The sequence below is a fragment of the Micromys minutus genome (assembly GCF_963924665.1).
Source record: "Micromys minutus genome assembly, chromosome: 24".
Taxonomy (NCBI): Eukaryota; Metazoa; Chordata; class Mammalia; order Rodentia; family Muridae; genus Micromys; species Micromys minutus.
This window is the reverse complement of record NC_137959.1, coordinates 17,723,533-17,741,157: the sequence shown is the minus strand read 5'-3', so window position 1 is coordinate 17,741,157 and position 17,625 is coordinate 17,723,533. Positions and strand designations below refer to the sequence as shown.

Below are 17,625 nucleotides of genomic sequence, written 5' to 3'. Positions count from 1 at the left end.
TCTCTTTGTTGCCCAGGCAACAAGGATAGTGGAAAGTGATGTCTTTTTGGTGGGCAGAGCTTCTATTTAGAAAGGTCAGGGGCTATTGCACTGAGAAGATATAGCTCTCACAGCACTGTAGGGATGGGCTAGAGCTGGACATGGACTATTGGCAAATGGTCAGTCTAGAGTGGGAGTCCTGGCATGAAGCAGGAGGCAGATGGCTGGGGTTCCTGGGCTCTCACCCAATTTGCTTTATTTTTCTCTGTGTGAGTCGTCTGCCTTTCTCTGGACTCTAGCTGTCTCCTATCCAAAGTTAGGGTGTCAAACCAGGTAGAACACATTCATAACAAAGGAAGGCAAAATAATCACAGAACAGGGATCCATTAATTGGACTTGGCATTGGCTCTTTACCACTTATGGCTTGTTTGTGAGTTCAGGGAAGCCTCAGACACAGTCTCTTCTGTGAAAGACAGACTTGTTCTTATCATTCTTTGAGAATCCAGAAAATTGTACTTTGATTTAGGTATGTGTTGCATCACTGTAAATAGGTAGCTATCAATAAATTTCAAAGCAGAAAATGTAAGTCTCCTGTCAATACCTATCTTCTTTTTTATACTTGAACATGGGCATGACTCCAGTCTTCCCTGTAAAAAATTCTTACCAGAGAGAGACACCTGAAGAAATGAGAAGGGTACATCTCATGAACTTTCAGGAACATTGCTTCTCTCAGAGTTTCTTGTAAGCCAGGGCACAGCACTTCCTGGAAAACCCACTGACAAGCAAAGTGGGAGGCAGTGCTAGGGACGCAGACGAGATGATAGATCAAGAAGATGGCAGGAACCTGGGATGCGTTGGGCTTAGTGCAGCTCCCTCACCCCATGGAGGAGGGAATGAAAGTGTGTTGTGTGAGGGGTCTGAGTACCAGTGGGTGAATTGGGAAGATGTGTGACCAAGTAGGTACCACAGTGGATGAGCAGAGGTGTGTTCTATAGAGAATCTCTGGGAATAGGGGAGCATCTAGCTCTAATTGCTGTTCAAGGAGGTGGGTAGAACACTGGGGCAATGCTATCCTGATGCTCATCAGTTCCTGGGAGTATGTTACCTGGCACCTCCAGTCTTCTGTATGCTATGGGCAGAGTGAATGCCAGTAGCCCAAAGGCACTCCCATAAGGAATCTCCAAGTATATATATATATATATATTCCTTCCATTTTTAGTATGGTGACAGAGCTCTGGGAAAGAATCAGATTGCTCAAATACTAGAAGACATAAGAGAATCTGTATTTCCTTACCTCACCCAGGTGACCAGTGTAGCCAACATAGAGGTAAGTGGGTCCACAGGGTACCCATGATGCCTTTCACTTTCCTTGAGATAGCCATAGCTGCTCTCCGTTCTACCCCAAATGCTCTTCCCATTCATCCTAGTATATGGATGACCCACTGGTTGTTTGATTTGGTTTAGCTTTCACAGGTTGGTGTGATGATGGGAAAAGAATTGAACTCAATCAGGAAGCTTGCCTCCTTCTTTGCTGTCCTGTTTTATGGGAAAGGCACTGCCTGCTTCCCCCAGTAGGTTGAGACACATAGGAAAGCATGAGGACACTTAGGCTCCCAAGTTGCCTGTCATCCTCAGCATGGAACGGAAGTGGAGGACAGTGGCTCTCACAGGTAAGAGCATGATGTAGCTTTAGAGTAAACTCAGCTGAATGAAAACTGCCCTTCTGACTTGGTTAGAATCCAAACATCTCTCCACTTACTCTCCTAGGAAGACCTGGGATGAGTGCTTGGCCTTTCCATGTGCTATGGGAGAAACTGGAATGGTACAGGCCTACTAACTTGCTCGAGGTCACTTGCCAACCCATGCCAGGACTGTAGATATACTTGACACAGCACCCTTTGCTTGGCTTCCATCAGAGCAGGCTGGAAGCTCTACCTCTTAGCCCTCCACATGCTGCTCTTGATTCTAAAATCTGCCCTACTACTCCCAAGCTGGTCCACTCGATGAGTAGTTTATGTCAACACCCTGATTAAATCAAAGCCCAATTTAGGGAGCTCCCTAATCTCTCACAGCACAGCTCAATCATGGTGACTCTCACATCCCATTGCTGGTTTTCCTTCATGTGCTTGTGGCTTCTTTTAAAGGAACAAAGCCCCCCTTCTCTTCTTATTTTATCTCCTTCTCTTTTCATTTTTATCCCATTCAATATTAACAGTAGACTTAAAGGAACTACATTTTCAACCTCGAGGTTTCTTCTCCTTCCCTCCAAGGTCTTGAGCAGATTAAGATGCAGTAGACAGACATTATGTGGAGGTGTCTTTCAGCCCCCACTTGGCTTTGTTGCTGACCATCCCGTTCCTGACTGTGCCCTGTAGGAGAATCCAGACGCTGTGTACAGCTGCATCTCAGTGTGGCCCATTTTGGCTGGAATTCAAGGAGCAATTATAGCTAAATGAGTATTATTACCATCCATGTCAATTAGCATCCTTCTCCTCGAATGCTCTCATAAGGAAACAGGCACACTCTTTGAAAGATGCTGTCTGGTTTAAGCCCAAGTGTTTTTCTGGGGACTAGGATGTGTGTGCTTATCCAGAGGGAAATAGCACTGATCATCTGTCACCAGGTCTGAGAGTATAACCTGCATGATCTATGACGACAGGTCCCTGCAGTAGGCAGAGCTCAATTCAAATTCTACATACTACTTCCTCCTTCTGTGAACTCACACATGGGCCTAATTTCTCTACATCTTCCGATGGGTGATGCATGGCCTTAGGGGTTCAGCAAGATAGTGTGCTTAAAGTGCCAAAAGAGTTCTATGGTGATTTGTTAATGGAATTTTCTTTCTTCCTCATTCAGCATCTAATCACCAGCTCTTTGTCCTCTGTTGAGGGTGTGGTTCTGTAATCGGGAAGACTTTACATCAGCAGCTGGATGCTAAGGCACACATCTGTCTACATTTTAGGCCTCCTCTGGGACACAAAGCAATGTGTGCAGGGAGACTTTCCTGGAAAAACTTAAGTGTGAGGAAGAGTCACACTGAACGTCACACTGGCAACTCTTCTGTAGGGGCCTGGGATGCCCTGGGGAACAGAGTAAGAGCAATGGTAATTGGATGACCCCCATAACTGTGAAGTTCCACCAACTTTAGAACACTACTTTGGGAAATATCATGGGTGGTAAGGGAAAGACCTTGAAGGTGAAGAGATCTTTTCCTAGGCCCCTGGTGGCCTGATTAGAAAGAACATTGTTGTGGTTTAAATCTGCAGTAGACACCAAAGGCTATTGTCTTGAACATTTGGTTCCCAGCTAATCTGGAAGGGTATGGGACTAGCTGGTAGACACAGGTTTTCATGAGAGGGTCTCTAGTTCCTGACTTTCTTTCTGCTTCCTGATATTCATGATGTGAATAGTTCTCCCTATATACTCCTATAATGCCGTCCTACAGCTCTGGTCTGAACCACCATGCTAGCTAGGCCTTCTCTGTCATAGTGAAACTCTCAAGACCATGAGTCCAGACAATTCTTTCGCTCTTTAAATTGTTCCTGCCAGCTATTTTGGCCATTCTAACTCAAAAGCAACAAATAAAAATGCTTATCAAAGGAACTAGAGAGATGGGTCAGGGTCCTGAGTTCAAATCTCAGCAACCACACATGGTGGCTTTCAACCATCTGTAATGGGATCTGATGCCCTCTTCTGGTGTGTCTGAAGACAGCCACAGTGTATTCATATACATAAAATAAATAATTATTTTTAAAAAATGCTTATAAAATGGATCTACGAGCAGCCAGGCAACCTTGTTTTTTAAGCACAGGGCTTGGGCATGGGGCTTGAACCAATCTTGAAAATTTGCTCTATTAAATTGAGTAAAACGTTCTCATATCTTCTTTAAGTGAGAGATGGCTCAGGGAACTGGGGACCCAGAGAAGACAAAGTCAAGCTGTCACTACTCTTCTGGGTGATCTGTGAGGTAGTATACTAGTCTAGCTTTCTGCTGCTACTATAAACACTGGGGCTTAATGTAAACTGGGGAGGAAAGGTTTATGTGACTCAGAGTTTCACGTCACAGCCCATCACTAAGGGAGGTAAGGGGAGGCCTTCAGCAGGAGCTGAGTCAGAAACCTCAGAGGGACCTGCTCACTGGTTTCTCCCCGTACTTACATTCAGGTACCTTTGTTTTTGTTCGTCTTGTATTTAGAGATTTTTTAAACTTTATTTTATGCATTTGGGTGCTTTGCCTGCATGTGCTCCTGTGTATCACACATGTATCTAGTGCCCTGGGAAGCCAGAAGATGGCACTGGATCCCCTGGAACCGAAGTTACAGAAGAGCAAGAGTAACCATGTGGGTGCTAGGAATAAAACCTGGCTCCTTTGGTAGAACATTCACTGTTTCTAAGCCCTGCGCCATCTCTCTAGTTTCTTTAGCTGTGTTTCTTATATATCCGAGGACCACCTGCTCACTCAGAAGTGACACTACCCACAGTGCACTGGGCCCTCCCATGTCAATCAATCATCAATAATCAAGAACAGGACTCACTGATATGAGACCAATCTGGTGGAGGCAAATTTTCAGTTGAGAATCTCTCTTTCCAGATATGTCTAGGACTAGGTGTAGACATACACTGTCTAGAACAGTGGTAGACAAAGAAGGGTCTACCACTGAGTTACATGCTGTCCCTAATTAAACAGATGTTGGTTGAGCCCCTGTCACGATTTCACGCACTAAGCTGGGCGGATGTCCTGAGACTGCATTTGTGCAGAGCATTGACTCTGGCAGACAGAGGGACTTGCAAGTTCCCAGGGTTTTTATCCCGGGCTATAACTTACATTTCTCTCACCGAAGACAGTTATCTTTGGGTTTAGTAGAAAAGTATCTTTGCCTTCTCCCCTTCCTGTAACAGAAGTACTGGTCCAGGGTCCTGTGGTCAACTCCAATTCAAACTTTCTCAACAGAAGTTGAATGGCCTGTCCCAGGCTGGTTGGGTGCTAGATCCTGATGGAGGCAGGTTTCCTAGTTGTTTCTACTTCCTGTATAGTCTTTGTCTCTGCCTTACCCTGGACCTCGGTACTTTGCTAATGACCTGTGCTGGTACACTCATGCCCTGGCTTTGGACCCTGCCACTCACATCCCCCTTCTGGGAGCTTGTATTAAAAAAAAAAAGGAGTTGCCAGTGTTGGCATTTCAGAAGACAGGTGGGAGACAGACATTTGAGTCATACCTTTCGTGATTCCTATAGATTAAGGGATATTAAAATTGCACCTTATAGGGACCACAATTTGAGGTCTTTGGGACTTTGTGAGAATGTTAGGGACCTGGGTGAGGTTCAGAGACTAGAAGTTTTTCTGCTAGGCCACAACCATTTCCCAATAGCCCCTAACTTTCCCCAAAACTTTGATGTATGGAGGAGTATTTAAGATCTAAACTATAGCATCAGAATTTGGAGGAAAAAAAGCCAAGTGATCCCCTTTCTCAAACTCCTCCATGTCTTCTATGGGCATGTCCTTAAAATGTCAGTCAGTTCTGAGGGAGAGGGAAGTGGTAGACAGTGGTGTCACCATGCCATTTCTTCCAACCTGAGGAAGGGAGACAGCCATCTTTAGGACCTGGCAAATGCCACATCATAGGGTAACAAAGTCCCTATTGTTAATTTATGTCCCCCACCCCCCCAGGCCATATCCTCCCTCAGCACAGCCACCTTTCAGGAGTTAGGTGGTGAGGTGTTCTGTTTCACTGTAAGTAGAACATAAAGCACCCGGCATCTTTTAGTAGCTTTTGGCAGATGAAGGATCAGAGCTGTGCTCAGCATCTAAATGTAGAGTCAAAGGCTCAGAATCAAAGGGGAGGCATTTTGTTTGAAGTCAACTCTCAGGTCAACATACAGCACTGCTGTCATTTACAGGAACAGGGATGAGGAATTTTGGCTGCAGCAGGCTGTCTTGTGCTGGCAGAGGCACAGTCCGGGAACACCCAGAACCTGATTGTTGGCTTTGAAATTAAAATAAAAGCCATTGGTATGAAATAACTAAACAGGAACAGCTTCAGTGGGGTCAGCGTACCGTTTTCAGATATTTTGGCTTGGCCTGTATCCCATATAGAACGTGAGAGGTGCTGGTGTTTGCCATGGGAACCGCCAGAGGGATGCTGGGATGAATTAGTACTTGGCAGGTGGTTCTAGCCTACAGTGTAGCTGGCACCTAGTGCACAGGAATCGTTAAGAAGTCTGGAGGAGCCAGATCCCAGCAGCAGGTGATTCTTACCAGTGATGGGGAATCTGTTCTCCAAACTGTAAGGCTGGGCAGCTTGGTGTATTTTGAACACATGGGGTTAATTTTAGCTTCCCACTGAAGCTTTAAAAATCAAGTGAGGAGCATAAGAGATGGCCCTGTTAGTAAAGTGGGGCTTGAGTTTGAATCCCTGGTATTCACATCAAAGCCACGTGGTACTTCTATGACCTCAGTGCAGGGGGAAACAGGCAGAGATAGGGAAATCCTTGGAGCCTGGTGGTTAGCCTAGCAAATCAACACATGTGTATGCCTGAGTTTGCGCGAAATAAACATCTAACAGTATTTTCAACAGAATATTTCCTTGACACTATCTCTCTGTCCGAGGAAGAACCCTCTTTATTTCCTAGGTTTCCTTGTCATTCCACGAGTGTGGAGAATTTATTTTGCTAGTATATCTTAGTGTTTAGAAGTGTACTTCTAAAAACAGTATTGTGCTCTTGGACAGAGATATTGGTACTCAGGATTCAATACTGGTGCCAGAATAAGGTACGGAGGTTGAGTACACACTGGTAGGTGAGCTGAAGAACAAGAGCTCCTCCCAGCTTTTGGCTGAAGGAGGGTGAGCTTGTGTCTCCTGCCTCAGCCTAACCCCACTAGTTTCTTGCTTCATTTCACCTGGGTGGTGACCAAGCCCAGAGAACCAGGCTTTGCCCTGGGCTTTGGGCCTGAGCCCCTGGGAGCATCTACAACATCAAATAATAATTTCTCTTGGACTCCAGTTCTCCTTTCCTCAGTCAGGCTCCTTCCCAGATTCTATTATGGGATGGTGCTGAGCTTATTCTTCCAGACAGTGAGGCTCCTTGTCTATCTGGGGCAGAGCTATTATTCCTGGAGAGGAGAGTTGTGTGCTACCCAGTGAGTATCTCAGCTGTCTTTTCTTTCTGTCAACGTGTGGTGTGTGAGAGAGTCTGAATCTCCCTGAATTTCCTGCAGCTGGCCTCACTCTGTAAGGCGGCTTCTTGGGGACATGATTCTTTTGTTCCTTTCTTTTCTTTTTAAGCAATTTTTTTTGAGTTCTGGATGGATGTCGTTTGGAGTTTTTAAGGAGAAACATCTCCCTCTCTGAAATTTCTGGGCAGGACATTAGAGCTGCTGATAGGGAAGAGGCCATTGCCTGTGACTGGTGAATGAGACTACGACCAAGAAAGGCTTAGTAGGGCAAGAGGAGAGCATTTGAATCTGTATATTTTCCAGTGGTGTGAACTTGGGAAACCCCTTACCATCTCTGGACCACATTATTACTGGCTGTAAGGATAGGGTTAAATTTATTTAAAGGTTTGCAGTTAAAAACAAAAGCAAAGTCATTAGAGCCCTCATAGAAATCAAGATTAATTCGGTGTGATTGCTGGTTTTATTGGTTAAAATAGGATCATTCTTTTAGCTCAGTGTTTCTCAGCCTTTTTAATCTATGGACCTTTGGATCCAGATGGTTATGGGAAGATGTCCTATGCACTCACAGTGACTGACAAGGGCCTGAGAAATATTCAGATGTTGACAGAGACCCCATGGTGGGCAATTGTCCCCTCTGCAGAGAATTACAACTTTGAGCTGATTGAACTGTTAAATGATGAAGGTCCGATGATGAGAGGGATTTATCTCAGCCCACTCTTTGTGGCCTTCTGATAAATAGGATTTCAGGAAACAAAGTTTAAAAATTGGTAAATTGGGAATTTTAATACTCTCAACTAGAAACGTCCCGTGGACCCAGGATCCTTAGCTCTATGCTGCTGCTTCAAAAAAGTCAACCAAAGGACAACAGTCTTGACTGATGTTCCATGGTTATTTGGCTCTGTTTTTCTGTTTCTGGACCCATGACCATGTAGGATATAATAATCATGGTAAAGCAAGGAAACTAGAAGGGAGGAGAGGAGAGGTCAGAGAATGGAGGGAAGGAACAACAGAGGAAAAAGGGAGCATTCCTTAGGGATTTACTCCTTTCAACTAGGCCCTACCCTTTGAGTGTCCATTACCACTCAATAGTCCATCAATTTATGAATATGTTGCATTGATGAAGTCAGAGTCCCCATGATGCAAAACATTTCTAAGACACTCGCCTCTGAATATTGTAACATTGGAGACAAAGCCTTCAGTACCCAAGCCTTTAGTGGTCACTGTATGTAAACCATAACATCTCCCTTTAGCTATAGACTGAAACACACCTTCTTGTTTTATGTGGCCCCGAAATCTCTGGGTTTTGAAGTTGAAGAGGTCAAGTGGAATGGTCATTATCCTCAAGACTGTGATAAAACCTGTCTTGGACTGGGAACCTCCTACTGAAAAGCCTGAAGCCGTGGATCCAATAGTTACTAGTATAAGAGTGGAACCTAAGCACAGATTTTCTGGGTTTCTGCTCTAGATTGGATCTGGGGTGTTTCTTCAAGGCTTGGTTTCCTCCAACCCGTGGGTGGTGGAACCTTTAAGAAGTGGGGTATAGTAGGATATCTTTAAACCACTGGAGGTGTGCTCTCCAGGGAGATTGTCTCTGCATGAAAATGAGGATATAACCATGCCAAGGTCTGAAGAAAAGGATTTATTGTAGGATTCGAGGGAGAGTAAAGCGAAAGGCATCTGGAAGAGTCCAGGGCAAGGAGAGAAAGTAGACTTAACTCGGTCAGCAATCTGAACATGGTCATATACTCTGGGTATATGACCAAGGAGTTGACTATTTTTGTCCATACTAATAACCTGTCACCAGAGCCAGTTAGAAATGGAACACACCCTATTAACTTATCCTTCCACAGATTACAGAAATATAATTCACTTTATGGAGCAAAGTAGACAAGCTCAAGGGGTATCTTCACATATCTGTAGGTATGTGATCACAAGATCACAACACAAAACAGAAGCTCAAGCAGTCTCCTGTGCTCTTCTTCCTTTTCAATACTTATCACCATGTGCCTACTGTTTGCCTCTATTTTATAATAGAGTTTCTACTGAAGAAGCTTTAAACATTTACGAAGTGTAACTTATTATTCTTTTTTTCTGGATGTTATATTTTGCATTCTCCTTTAAAAATCTCTGCCTGTTCTAGTACCAAAAATACATTCTTCCGAGTTCACATTTAAGTCTACAACTCATCTTTATCTAATTTTTGTGTGTGATGAGTTAGGGTGAAAGTTCCTTTATAATAAATGAGCCTTGACATTGTGTAGCATAAGTCTCCAAACAATTTTCAACATTCCTTGGTTTTTCCATATAAGATTAGAATTACCATTTCAATTTCCAACAAAATGAAATGAAACAAGCCAGCTGGACTCTTCATTTGAATTCAATTTACTCTATAGTTTAGTCTGGGAAAATTGACATCTGTGATGATTAATTTTCACAATTTACTCGCCTGGATTTAGTGTTATTTAGGAGAGTAAAGAAACATGCTTCTGGGAATGTCTGCGAGGGTGTTTATAGACAAGTTTAACTGAGGGGAAGACCAATCCTAAATGCAGGTGGTTATAGTCCTAGATGAAATGGAATGAGGGGAGGAGCACTTCCAGTAGTGCATTAGCATTTCTTCTGTCTGCTTCATGGGCTGATAAGATGTGAGCTTCTGTGGCTCTACCATGATCTGCCATCCATGGCACATGGAAACCTCTGAAACTGGAAGCCTAAGTAGTCATTCCTTCCTTAACTTGTTTCTGTGATATATTTTGGTCAGAATGAAACACAAGCATCTTACTAATATTGAGTCTTTAAACATATGAACACATTTTCCCCCATCATCAACTGATATCTTCTTTAGTTTCTCTTAGCAATATTATGTAATTTTAGGATAAGAATCATTCAAATCTTCCATTCAATAGACTGAGTATTTGATATTTTGATTCATCTATACTTTGCATTTTGAAATGTTCAGCTTCTTTGTTCATAGAGAATAGAAAATTGATTTTCAAATGAAAGAACATTTTCATAAATTTAGTAAGGATTGTTTTTGATCTATGGTAATAAGTAGTCAGAAGAACTAGTTATAAGTTCAACTGACCGATGATAACTTGATGCAGTGAATGTACCATTTTAAATCATGAAATTACTGTTAATATTTTGCTTCTGAAAAATCAACCAACCAAGGATAAATTCACTTCAGTAAACTCACCTCTGAGCATCAGCAAATCAATAGTAGGCAGACCTGAACAAGCACACTTCTACAGAAGAACTCACCCCATTTATTCTACCTAAAAATCTATCTTACTCTGAACCCTGTACAATTTTCCTTGTGATACTTTCCATTGATTCTTGGGTAATTTACAAATGTGTTAACTTTTGAGGTGTAGAAATTTTTATCATGTTTGTTACTGATTTTTATATTGTTGTGAGAGGATATAATCTGCATAATTTAAAACAAAAGTTCTGATTTATTAAATCTTGCTTTAGTAAAATTTCAGAAAGTAGCTGAGGACATGCAGGCATGGTATGTTAAAAACTTCCAGGGAACAAAGTTTGGAAAGTTGGGTAACAGATGTCATATGATGTGGGTGGAAGCTGAAAATCTCCAGTTCAAAAGAAAACTAAGGACACTGGCAATCAGACCATGGATAAATCAAGGTCTGCCTTGAAAGAATTGGAGGTTCTAGGAACTTCTTCCCAATGAAAGGGACTGTATAGGATCAGGATTAAGAGAGAGAGGGAGATTTAAAAAATCAGCACTGTATTCTCAGTAAAAGACCTTTTAAATAAAGAAGTAAATGAAGAAAGAAGAGAAGGGAGTTTGCAACAGGGGGTGGCAGAACACCAGGACTGTAGCAGTGGAAAGATGCCATTAACAAAGACCTGTGCTATGTCAGTGGCTTGGTGGACCTCAGATATCAGACTCTATATTTCACCAACTTCCAGCAAATTAAAGGCCATGGGATAATAACCTGAGACAGCCTAGCAGAATAGCTTGAGACTGTGAAGAACAAAATTTGCATGCACTTTGCAGCAACATAGAAACCTAGTTGGATCTGAAGTCTGAGGAGAATATAGACACAAGGTTCAGGCAGTACACCTAATATTAGTTGTAAAGAACTGCTCAGAAACAAAGTCGGCATTTGGAACCAGACTCCAGAAGTCTCATACACACAGGTTTGTCTTCTGACCTCCCAAAGGACTGCTGAAATGTGAGAACAGCATTCATAACTATGCTCGTTAAGATGTCCTACAAGTGTGGCTAGTGTCTGTGTCTTGACTTGGCAAAGAACTGCTCAGGTGTATGGCAGATACCAAACCCGTAATACTCAGTATACAGTATATAGTACCAATAAGTCAATGGCCACATTATTATCAGTATTTCTTCCTTTATGAAATGATTGACATTTTATGTTTTTACTGTATTTTCTTAGTGGGCCTACCCTTTAATGATGATTGTTTGTGGACAGTATTTTACTTTCAACCTTGATACCCCTAATTCTCATTTAGAAGAAATCAACAACTCATCCCTATTATGACTTGAACACTGCAGTCACCTGCACTGAAAAAATAAGTTATTAAAAAGGTAAATCAATGATCTAATTCAAGATGCACAAGTCCTTGTGCAAAATAAAAGAAACATAAAAGACAAAGGGAGCATGACACTTCCAAAACTTAAACCTGTAGTAATGTCCTTTAGTGAGAATGAGTTAGATGAATTCCCAGACAAAGAGTTCAAGAGAGCAATTATACGTATGTTTAAGAAAATAAAGCAGGGCACAAATAAACTCCCTAATTAATCCAAACAGAGTTCAAAGAAGCAACTGAATAAAATAAAGAAGTCAGTATTAAAGTAGATGAGAAATACAAAAAAAAAAAAAAAAAAAAAAAAAAAAAGAAGAACCCAAAATAAACTGAAATAAGCCAAATTAAAAAAAAAGCCCCGTGGAAAATCTCACCAATACAATGTAAAGTGGAGAACAGAAAATCAGGGCTTGAACATGACGGTAGATATGAAACATTCAGACCATGACAAAGATAATAAGAAATATGAGATCACTGGGACCATATGGAAAGACCAAATCTATGAACAGATGAAGGATGATTAAAATGTTAAAGATACAGAAACATTCAATAAAATTATATCAAGAAGTTGCTAAAATCCAGGGGAAAGAATGATCCATCTAGGTATAGAAGGTTTTAACATTAATCAGATAAGACCAGGTCCAATGAGATGGTTGAGTGGATAAAGGTTTGTACTGTAAATTCAGATGACATGAATTTGATTCCCCAGACCCACATTGTGCAAGTAGAGAAACAACTTCCACAAGCTGTCCTCTGACACACACAGTTGTGTGTGCACATGTGTATAAATAACTATAATACAAAAGAACTTTTCTATACTAGCGTTCATTTATTTGTTGCCTCCAAGAAGTGTACCTCACCACCAAAGATATATACAAATAGAGATGCAGAGATGATTTAACATATGCAATAAATAAGTGTAATATATCTCATAAAGAAACTTGTCTTAGTCAGGGCTTGTATTCCTGCACAAAACATCATGACCAAGAAGCAAGTTGGGGAGGAAAGGGTTTTATTTAGCTTATACTTCCACATTGCTATTCATCACCAAAGGAAGCCAGGACAAGAACTCACACAGGGCAGGAACTTGGAAGCAGAAGCTGATGCAGAGGCCATGGAGGGATGTTACTTACTAGCTTGCTTTCCCTGGCTTGGTCAACCTGCTTTCTCATAGAACCCAGGTCTACCAGCCCAGGAATGGCACCACCCTCAATGGGCTAGGTCCTTCTGCCTTGATCACTAATTGAGAAAATGCCTTACAGCTGGATCTCATGGAGACATTTCCTCAAGGAAGACTCCTTTTTCTGTGATAACTCCAGCTTGTGTAAAGTTGACACACAAAATCAGTCAGTACAAAACTTGAGGACATAAATTACATTATCATCCCAGTGAATGAAGGAAGACATTTGACAAAATCCAACCAATGTCTTTTTATGATAACTTATCATGTTGCAGTTTAGGACCTTGGAAAAATAAGAACAAATAAATCAAGAACCAATAGACAGAAAGAAATAGTTAAAATTATAGCAAAAATTAATAAAATGGAAACAAAAAATGAACCAATGAAACCAAGAGTTGGTTGTCTGAGAAAATAAACAAAACCAACACACTCTTAGCTAAGATAACCAAGAGATTAAGAAAACCTAAATATTAAAAAGTGTAGATGAAAAAGGAGAAATTACCAGAGATAACCAAAAAAATTAAGAAAATCATTATCACACATTAAAAATGCATTCTACTAATTTGGAAAAGCTAACAGAAACATACTGATTTCTAGATGTATATGATTTACCAAAAATAGTTTAAATGTATTTATAAAAAACATTAAAGTAAAAATTTTAAAATCCTCTGATTAAAAAAGTCAGGCTCAGATAGATTCACTGCAGAACTCTACCAACCCTTTAAGGAAGAGCTAATGCCAAAGTTTCTCACACTATTCCATGAAGTGGAGAAGGTAGGGACACCGCCAAACCCTTTTCACAAAGACAATGTTATTATGATATGAAAACCAGATAAAGACATAAAAGAAAACTGTAGACTAAGCTTTTGATGAATATAGTTGCAAAAATTCTCACAAAATTAGTTCAGTCTAAATTTAAGTTTACATCAAGAAGATCATTCACCATGATCTAGTTGATTTCATTCCAGAGATGCAGGGGTGGTTCCATATATGCAAATCAGTAAGTGCTAACACTTCACAGAAATGGATTTCAGGACAGGAACTGCAAGATTACCTCAATGGATGCAGAAAAACCTTTGCTAAAACCAAACCAACATCTCTTTATGATGAAAGCCCTAAAGAAAAGACATCTCAGTGATTAAGATGTTTGCTACACAAGGCACAAAGGCTTGAGTTCAGATCTCTAGTTCCTTTGTAAAATGCATGTGCCACATGCGTACCAACCCTACTGGCTAGTGTTTATAAATATGGAAGATTGTGGAGAGCCTTCGGTGCCATTGGACAGTTGGTGGTGAGAATTTTGACATCACCAGGACATTTAGAAGTTAGTCAAGGCAGAAATCTGACTCTGGCCCTAAACTCAGGTAACTGGCCTGGATTAAGAACATTTACATTTGAAACTCAGGGCAGAACAGTTACATTTGTAGCTCAGCAGATGTAGGTGTGGCAGTCTCTTTGTCTCTTGGGACCACCTCTTCTCTCTGGTCTCCCCACCTAGCCTCCAGAAAGATGTTTACAGGATTTTTGATTATTAACTTGCTTGTTCCCTGACTCAGAACTGATGTTATCTTTCTGCAGGTAATTAAAGTGGTTTAAAATAGGACTGAATGAGAAAAGGTTTCCCTTAGCCTCAGAACTGGCCGAAGTCATAGTATAAGTTTGACTAACTATCTTTCTTTTCTTTCAATCATCGCTCCTGCCCTGGGGAACCTGTTGTCTGACCGAGCTGGCCTTAGACAGAAGATGCTATGTGGTATGTTGGGGTATGAAAGGCATTAGTGGTCTTGTATGCTGTCTTACAAGACCATGCATGCTGTAATGATGACCTACCATGTAAGCTGTGCAATCGTGGCATTACTGCTGTAACATAACTAACTGCTTTCTTATTGGATACGTGGCCTAAGCCACAGAAGGAAATCCATTCTTGGTACTGTAGAGCTGGCTAAAAGCCTATGACTATGGAGGTCATAGGTTTTCGAAGGGAATCTACTATTGCTTTGATAAATGGTCATACTGTCTTTTAAATATTTATGCTTATATTTGTAGATGTGAGCTATATTTAATTAGATTAAGTCAATTAATTCTGTTCAAATCCTTATCTCTAGTAGTTTCTCTTGCCCTTTTGATTATCTCGATGGTTTTGTTAGAACTTTGTGACTGTTTTCTATCTTTCCTTTAGGTCAGTGTTTGCTTCATAATATGGAGGGTGTGTTGTTAGGATTGCTATACAGTTCTAGTCATATCTGTGGATGTACATGTATGGATTCAGACAAGCATGGACAGGTAATATATATTTTAATTGCATAGACTTTCTTCTCTTCTCATTGTCCACTGGGGGGGGGGGAAACATTAACACAACTACTTATAGTTACAAAGATTTTATTGTAGTGAGCATTATACACAACCTAGAGATGACTTAAACAGAAGAGTGTAGAGCCCAGTGGTGTGGTGCACACCTTTAATTTCAGTACTTTGGAGGCAGAGGCAGGTGGATCTCTGAGTTCAAGGCTAGCCTGCTCTACAGAGTTAAGTTCCAGGACAGCCAGAGCTCTGTAGAGAAACTCTGTCTTGAAAAACCAACCAACCAACCAACCAACCAACCAACCAACCAACCAACTGGCCCTGTTCCTGCCGTTTGTTGGAATATGTTGCACACAGCTTTTAGATCTAGTTGGTCAACTGGTGAACTGTGTACTGAGACATGCTCAGCACCATCTCTGACATGCAGGAACTGTCTTCCTTCCCTTTTCTAATGAGACATCATTATGATAACATTGACTTTGTACATTAAGCAACTCACGTGCACTCTCACCCTCGCACACGTATACCCACCCACACACATACGTGACCACACAAACACACTTAAAAAGACACAGAGAAGGGTATAAGTAATGATGAAGGCCCAATCCACCCACCAGAAGTTATAAGAATAATAAATATGTATACAAATAGCAGAGCTCCAAAATGGACAGCGTAGAAGTTCACAGGTTTTGAGGGGGCAGTTGTACGGCGATAATTGAAGTTTTCGATGTGCTGCTTTGGACAATAGGTGGACCATTTAACTATAAACAACTTAAAAAAATGGAAGATCTTAAAAATAGTTGCTCCGGGGTCAGTGACAAGGCAGGATGTCATGGTAGGAGCTCAGGACATGATGACAGAGCAGGCTGCTCACTTCATTACAGTTCTAAGTCCTCTTCAAGCCCCTCACTCCTCCCACTGTGCCCCACCTTCTAGAAGTTCCAGCCCCTTTCAATTGCACCAGCAGACTGCTGACCAAGCCTTGAGCACATGAATGTCTTTTGGCAAGGGTGGGAGGCATTCAAGACCCAAACCGAAACCCTTCCTCCATCGAGCAAGTTGTTTACATCCCATTGGTTTTTATGTGTTTAGGGATTTATAAACTAAATTTGTCAAGTTTATATTCTATGCTCTGTCACAACTGATGTCTCTATTTGGTCAGCTTAGTGGCCAGGTGGGAGGGATTTCCTGTTTCTGTTTCATTTCATTTTCCTTTTAATTTATTCGGTGGCATTTAAGGGCAGTTTTTAAATGCATGTACATTGGAGGCTTTAGATATAGTACTGAACAATGTTGAGACAAAAACAAAACAAAACAAAGCAATAACATCAACAAACTATATCATTTACACATTCCCTGTTTTTAGTTTTAGTTTTACAAAGGGACTAGTAACATACACATCCAATGTCCTCACAAGCTGTTTGCCAAGCAGTAAGACAACAAAGAGTCACAGGACAGAGGGGTTCTTAAAAAGTTGCAGTAGTCCTAGGTCTACCCTGTGTATGTTCTTTGGTTGGTGGTTCAGTTTCTAAGAGCCCCAAGGGTGCAGGTTAGTTAATTCTGTTGGTCTTCCTGTGGAGTTTCTATCCTCTTAGGAGCTGCAATCTTCCCTCCTATTGTTCCTTAAGAGTCCCCAAGCTCCAGCCACTGTTTGTTTGGCTAGAGCTGTCTGCCTCTGTCTGAGTTGGTCGGTGGCTTGGGCCTCTCAGAGGACAGCCATGCTAGACTCCTGTCTGCAAACATAGCAATATTATTATTAGTGTCAGGGATTGGTGCTTGCCTGTGGGATGGGTCTCAAGTTGTGCTGATTATTGGTTGGCTGCTCCCTCAGTCTTTCTTCCATCCCAATCTCTACATTTCTTGTAGACAGGATAAGTTTTGGGTGGAAAATTTTGTGGGTGGGTTAGTGTTTCTATTGCTGCCCCAATCCACCATGGTTCCTGCCTGGGCAACAGGAGGCAACCTCTCTGGGCTCAGTATCCCCAATGCTGTGAGTCACAGCTAAGGAGACCTCCATTGATTCTTGGGTGCCTTCCCTATCCCAGGTCTGTCTTTTCCTGAAGATGCCTCTACCTCTTCCTCATCCCCCACCCTCCCACTTTCCTCATGTGGGTTGCAGATTTCTATTCAACCAAAGAACATACATGGACTGGACCGAGGTACCCCTGCACATATAGAACAGATGTGTGGGTTGGTCTTCATGTGGATCCCAAACAACTGGAGCAGGAGCTACTATAGAACTGTTGCCTGTATGTGGAATGTGATCTTCTAGCTGGGCTGCCTTGTCTAGCCTCAGTGGGAGAGGAAGCCCCTAGCTTCACAGAGACTTAAAGTGCCAGGATGGCCCCACCCACCCACTCAGAGGAGAAGAGGAGAGGGGATGGGAAGAGGATTGTGGGAGTGGGTGATTGGGAGGGGG

At 41.7% G+C, this 17,625-nt stretch overlaps 1 protein-coding gene across 1 annotated transcript in view; it reads left to right on the top strand.

The window, feature by feature from the left end:
- The window catches only part of CES5A (carboxylesterase 5A), a 66,793-nt gene that overhangs the window by 11,132 nt on the left and 38,036 nt on the right, over positions 1–17,625 (top strand). Inside the window, exons 2-3 of the mRNA XM_080937065.1 lie at positions 14,642–14,658; positions 15,085–15,188. Coding sequence (XP_080793191.1) covers positions 15,155–15,188 — 34 coding nt within the window. The 5' untranslated portion in view covers positions 14,642–14,658; positions 15,085–15,154. The remainder of the gene's footprint in view (positions 1–14,641; positions 14,659–15,084; positions 15,189–17,625) is intronic.